The sequence below is a fragment of the Monoraphidium neglectum genome, assembly GCF_000611645.1.
Source record: "Monoraphidium neglectum strain SAG 48.87 unplaced genomic scaffold scaffold02886, whole genome shotgun sequence".
NCBI classification, from domain to species: domain Eukaryota; kingdom Viridiplantae; phylum Chlorophyta; class Chlorophyceae; order Sphaeropleales; family Selenastraceae; genus Monoraphidium; species Monoraphidium neglectum.
Window position 1 is genome coordinate 1 of NW_014010742.1, and position 5,667 is coordinate 5,667.

Here is a 5,667-nt window from a genome sequence, read left to right on the forward strand (position 1 = left end):
CACCTTGATGGCCGTGCTGATGGCGCTATTGTCCACCAGCACCACGCCGTCCAGCAGCTCCCTGCACAGCCTGAACGGCTCCGCCCCCGGCAGCTTGATCGCAACGCCGTCCGCAAACGCGTCCACGCGCGACAGGGTGATGCGCTCCCCCCGGACCAGGGACTGAGTCATGGAGTTGGCGCCCGTGGGCTCGACCCCGATGACCTGCGTCGAGGGCTTGAGCGCCTTGACGATGGCCGCGATGCCGGCGATCATGCCGCCGCCGCCGATGGGGGCGAATATGTAGTCGACGTCCTCCATGTCGGTCTGGCGCAGGATCTCGTGCCTGGGGGGTTGGCGGTTTCAGAGGTTCAGGGCCACCCGAGCACGTGAACGCAAGTAATCAAGGACGGGGGTGCAGGGTGCCTTACAAGGCTGGGTGGAGGGACAGAGGTGTATGCAGGCGAGCTCAGCTGTGCCGTTTGGACCGGAGTGTTGGAGGGCATCACATGTCAGGGTAGAGGGATCGGCAGGACCGACAGGCGCCCTGGGCGCTCTGGCTGGACAAGACGTGCGTTGATGGGCGCACGGCTCACCCTATGGTGCCCTGACCAGCGATCGTGAAGGGGTCATCATACGCGGACACGAATGCAAAACCCTCTGCTTCAGATCGCGCCTGTGCACATGGGGTGAGAGAGCGGTTCAGGATCTCTACTGAGGCAGTCCAACTTTGCGCTGCTGTGATCCGCAGGCACACTGTGCTGGTGTTCTGTCCATGCCGCCCAGGGTTAACCTGCAATCAGCTTGTGTACGTGATCCCAGCACCGCCGCCCACGCGCCTGTGCCTGCACTTGAGCCTCGTAAAAGGACTCCCCAATCAGCTCCACCGTGCCGCCCAGCTCCCGGACGGCGTTGATCTTGATGTCTGGGCTGTTGGTGGGCATGCAGATAACCGCCTTGCAGCCCAGAGTTCTCGCTGCTAGCGCCACGCCCTGCGCTTGCGACGGCCGGCGAGGGGCAAGGGCGGTTTCAAGGGCTGTGCGCGCTACCCAATCGCCATGCGGCGCTGCACTGCCACCATCAAAGCTGTGGGGAGCGCAGCCATGCGGCTGCGCGTAAGCCCTGATTTCAAGCGTGGCTTTTGGTCAAGGGCACCAGGCGAGAGCGCCGCGCCCCGCCGCCACCCGCCTGTGCGTGGTTGCCTGCTGAGCTGCAAATAACGCCCTTCTCCAGCTGCTCAGGGGTGAGTCGGCTCATCTTGTTGTACGCGCCGCGCACTGGCCAACATCATGGGCAGACGGGGCACTTATTTGAACGCCTTTGGTGTCACAACACACAGTGCAGCAAGCGCGACGTCAGCCGCTGCGGCCACACAGGCGGCGCAAGAACAGCGTGCAGCACGTCCCATGATCAACTCCCCGCGCACCTTTGAACGACCGCACAGGCTGCATGACGGCAAGCCGCATTGGTGGAGAGCGCCCGAGGGCAGCGGCAGATGTCAGAGGAGCAGATTGCGGATGTGGGCGGCGGCGCCAGGGACTACTCCGTCAGCAGCAACGCAGCCATAGCCTGCCCTCGCCTGCCCGTCGCAGCGCTGCACGCCTCTAAAATTGTGTGTGCACAAAGACTGCCGAGGTGCCGCGCGCCTGCATGTCCTCGCGCTTGAGCAGGATTGTGCTGCCCAGAGCCTTGCTTAGCATGGGGGCGGCCTGCAGCGGCGTCTCCACGGCGATCCTGTAGACCCGGGCTGTAAGGATTTGCTTCAGGTAGCCATCGGGCTCTCGCCGCCATGCCAGCTCCGGCGCTACACAGCCGGCAGGGCCCTGCACGTGATCATGAGGCGGGCAGGAGGTACGCATGTGCGGCAATGGGGGCGGGCTGAAGGGTTCGGCAAAGACAATAAGTGGGTGTTGAGGGCTCGTCTCTTTCCACAGGGTCCCCTTGCTGCTGACATGATAGAACGTCATGTAGTGCATATGGGGAGGGTAGGGCGGCTGGAGGGAGGACCCCCACGTTCCATGGCGCTCATGATGGTCTCACCTGACATTCAAGCTTGGTGCATCCGATGCAACGGAAGACGTCCGCCGCGGAGGGTGGCCTGAGCACGTTGATGGGCAGCAGCTGGCCCGATGGGGCCTGCAAGCAGAACAATGGGGGGCGGCAGGGTCAATCACGCGCTGTCAGGCTGCTGCGGCTCAAGCGGCAAGTATGGCAGCTGCAGCCGCAAGATTCAAGCCCACCGCAGCCGCCTGCGCCCACCGTGAAGTCTTCGGGAGCAACGACCCGTGGGGTCGCCAATGGTCCGGCCGCAGCAGCTGCCACCCGGGCCCCCTTCCTGGCACGCGTGCTTTGCGGGCCGGTGCTGGTTCCAAATATACATGGGCCATAGCCCCAGTTGACGGCAGCCGGCGCATGGCGGCACTGGCTGGCTGGAACCCTATAGCAGCGCAGCGGTGAGTGGGAAGCGGCGCAGCTGGCGAGGGTTGGTGTGCCGGGCACCATCATAGCACATTCGCTCGGCGCTTGCTTGCGTATGCGATAAGAATTGAATGAAAGGTTCAATACAGTGTGTCACACGCAGATGATGCTTGCTGTACAGAGCTCGTGGTGCAGAACTTGCACACAATAGCATTATATATCAAAGCAGCATAATTAACGGAGAACATCATTCAGCGATCAAGTCAGTCCTGGGTCACGCACTTGTCGTGATCTGGGCAAATTTGATCCAGGCGCCAACGCGCCAGGACATGAATGAAGTTCAAAGGCACCTTCACGGACCGTGGAGCTCGCACTCTTGAAAAGGGTGGGCACGGTACACTTGGGGGGCTAGCGGGCAGCAATATGTGCCATGTCGCGCACAGCACGGCGCCACTGCGGGTGCGCTCAGCACCCCTCAGTCGCCCCCCTGCCCTCCGCTCGTTCCCTCAGCATTCCTGCCGACGATTGAAAAGTTTGGCAAAAGCTGCCAGCTGCTGATCACACCCGATCAGTTCTGCCTGGTGCAGACGGCGCTCAACACGGATGGCGCACTCGTGTGCGCCCGCATCAACACGGTCAGCGGGCTCGCAATCCACATGCGGATGCAACGGGGCATTAGCCGCCACACCAGGCAAATGCGCGTCTTATCCCCGTCTTGTGGGGCCCATACGCTTATGTAGCCTTGAGCATGCTCACCCACGCGCACCACAGCCGCCTCGTGTCCTCCCAACCTCCCTTGCCAACCCCGTGCCCAATGCCCGCTCTCATACACCCCTCCGTCATCTGCTGGATGCCTCTTGGCAATGGTCGAACCCTCAAAGGACGTGCTGTTCGAGCCGGGGACTTTCAATGTCCAGAGCCGCCACCACAACTTGATTGCTTTCTCCGTCGACGTGGGCTTGCTGCTGAAGGTGCTGCGAAGCGCGAGCGGCAATGACACAGAGCGCCTGGAGGTCAAGCTCGTGCAGAAGTCAGTGGCGATGCCGGGGCAGGAGGAGCCAGTGCAGATGCCATTTATGTCGTTCACGGCGCGGGTGGGCGGCTGGGCTGGGAGGCGTGTCGTCGGCGCGACGGGCTGGGGCGCAAGCTGCTCGTTGTGTGGAGGGTTGGGTCGAAGGCAGCATAAGGCAGGTGCTGCTTTACAGGATTGTGTCCATGGGCTGGCATATGCGCCTGCAATCCTCCAGGCACCCACTCGTCGCACTTCTTGCATTCCTTGCATCCAAGCCCTGCAATCCCCGTCATCGCTCAACCTCTCCCCAACCGTCTGTGCTTCCGGCCATTCCCTCAGGGCACCAGCGTGTGCATCGTGCAGGACCTGCCGATCAGCAAACCCTTCACGCCCTCGGAGATAGACCGCGTCGCGGCCGCCAAGTCGGTCACGCAGTATGCGCCCGTGTACCTGGACCTCAGCTCGGGCGGGCCGCGGCTGCAGGCGGTGATCGAGCGGCTCAAGAGCATAGGGCCCGTGCTGCGCCTGGGGATTTGCAAGGTGGGCGGACATGCGCAATTGCGGGGCCCTGGTTTGGGTTGCATGGCAGCATGGCCTGGGCTGCATGCAGGATGGGGCAGCGCATGTGTAGTGCGCCGTCTGGGCGTGCAGGGAGTCGTGGGGTCTGAAACGCATCCACAATCGGATTTAGGCCCCATGCCCAGGTCGATAGTACGCAAGTACTTTGACTCAAAATGCACTGTTCTACCGCCCTCTCAACAATGATGGACCTCATGCGTAGCGCCCTGTTGCCTAACCTGCTGCCCAACCCACAGAATGGAGACCTGCACATCCAGGTGTCTGCAACCAATGTGATGCTGGGAGCACAGCTGCAGGGCCTATCAGTCATGCCGCCAGGTGGGTTTTGTGGGGCTGAGCGTCCGCAGCCATCCTAGCAGGCAGCCCGAGCCGCGAGCCATCATGCAAAACGCAGGCGGCTGCATGGCCCACGGGATGGCCGAACGGGGACGTCCCCAAGCCCGCTGTGCACATGCACACGCCCACGCGCGCTCAAAGCGCACACACTCACTCACACACACTCACAATTGTGCGGCTGCTGCATGCCTTGTCACGGGCCTCCTGTTACTGGATAAAGTCTTTAATGATGTCTCCTGCACGAATGCGTGTTGCCGCCATCCACCCGTGCAGGTACCACCTTCGACCCCGCCGTAGTGGATCGTGCTGCAACCGCTGAGGAGCAGTTGCAGGCGGCGCTCGACGCGGGCGAGGCCACCTCAGTGGTGAGCAGCGAGGCTGCCTGGTGTCTTGTGCGCTGCTGGGGGTGTGCTATCGTGGGCTGGCTGGTGACCGCCCATCTTATATCTACAAGTGTGTGCTTGCAAGCTCGGAAAAGCTCTGTCTACACGTGATCAAAGACTGCAGTCTGCTACTGTCGCGCTGCCCCTCGCTCACAGCACTTGCAGGTGAAGCACATTGCCAAGGTGCTGGGTGTCAGCCAACTCTCTACCCCACACCAGATTCTCTGCGGTGAGGAACCCGCTTGGAGGGGGAAGCAGCTCGGACGCCTGGACACGTGCAGGCTTTTGTGTGTAATGACATTCTACCGGCCATTCAGCCCACTCTCGGCGTCAGCTGCATATTGGCGCACTTCACACACTCTCATTTCAACCGGTCTCTCGCATGGGCATGCATGCCATCACGCCCCGTTCAACTCTACCCCACCCCACCTCTGGTGCCATCTCAGGTATCTCCTCAAACAAGGGCCACGTGCACGTCATGTTCATCTTCAGAGACCCCACCACCACTGCCGCCTTTGACGACAGCCTGGAGCTGGGCTTCAAGCTGCCGATAAGGGCGGACGAGGACGAGGACGAGGAGTAGCGCGTGGGTCTGCCCTGCCTCAAACGACATGATTTGCGATAGGCTTCCATCCATTACCTTCGGAAGCCACCCTTTGAGGCTGGCTTGCAGCAATGCTCCTGGCCGCCGGCAGAAGCTGCCGCTGAGCCGCCCTTTGCTGGTGCCAGACCCAGTATTCAGCCGCGGTCTAGTGTGCTGCCCGCCTGTTATGGAGCGCTCTCCTGTGCATGAGCGCGTTTGTAGCCCAACATGTCGACGGACAGTGCTCAAGCGGGCCTGATCTCGGCGTGGAGCGAGCATCTGTATGCGCTCGCCACGCCTGATGGACGCGTTAAGACCTTCGACACCGGTAATAATCTTTCTGTCCGGGCTGGTTCATCCTGGCGGCCAACAGATCG

The 5,667-nt window shown here is 62.0% G+C and overlaps 2 protein-coding genes across 2 annotated transcripts; one reads left to right on the forward strand and one right to left on the reverse strand.

The window, feature by feature from the left end:
• Nucleotides 1–2,238: 2,238 nt before the first annotated feature.
• MNEG_11742 (hypothetical protein) lies at nucleotides 2,239–2,481 on the reverse strand (the record flags this gene model as incomplete). Its single annotated transcript, XM_014039785.1, has 1 exon — nucleotides 2,239–2,481. A coding segment is annotated over one exon (243 nt), but the record flags the coding sequence as incomplete, so codon positions are not given.
• Nucleotides 2,482–3,260: 779 nt separating this feature from the next.
• Nucleotides 3,261–5,290, forward strand: MNEG_11743 (HUS1 checkpoint protein; the record flags this gene model as incomplete). The annotated part of the gene is made up of 6 exons (XM_014039786.1): nucleotides 3,261–3,491; nucleotides 3,749–3,949; nucleotides 4,225–4,306; nucleotides 4,598–4,689; nucleotides 4,873–4,936; nucleotides 5,154–5,290. The coding sequence occupies 6 exons, from the start codon at nucleotides 3,261–3,263 to the stop codon at nucleotides 5,288–5,290; spliced, it is 807 nt and encodes a 268-aa protein (XP_013895240.1).
• Nucleotides 5,291–5,667: the final 377 nt, after the last annotated feature.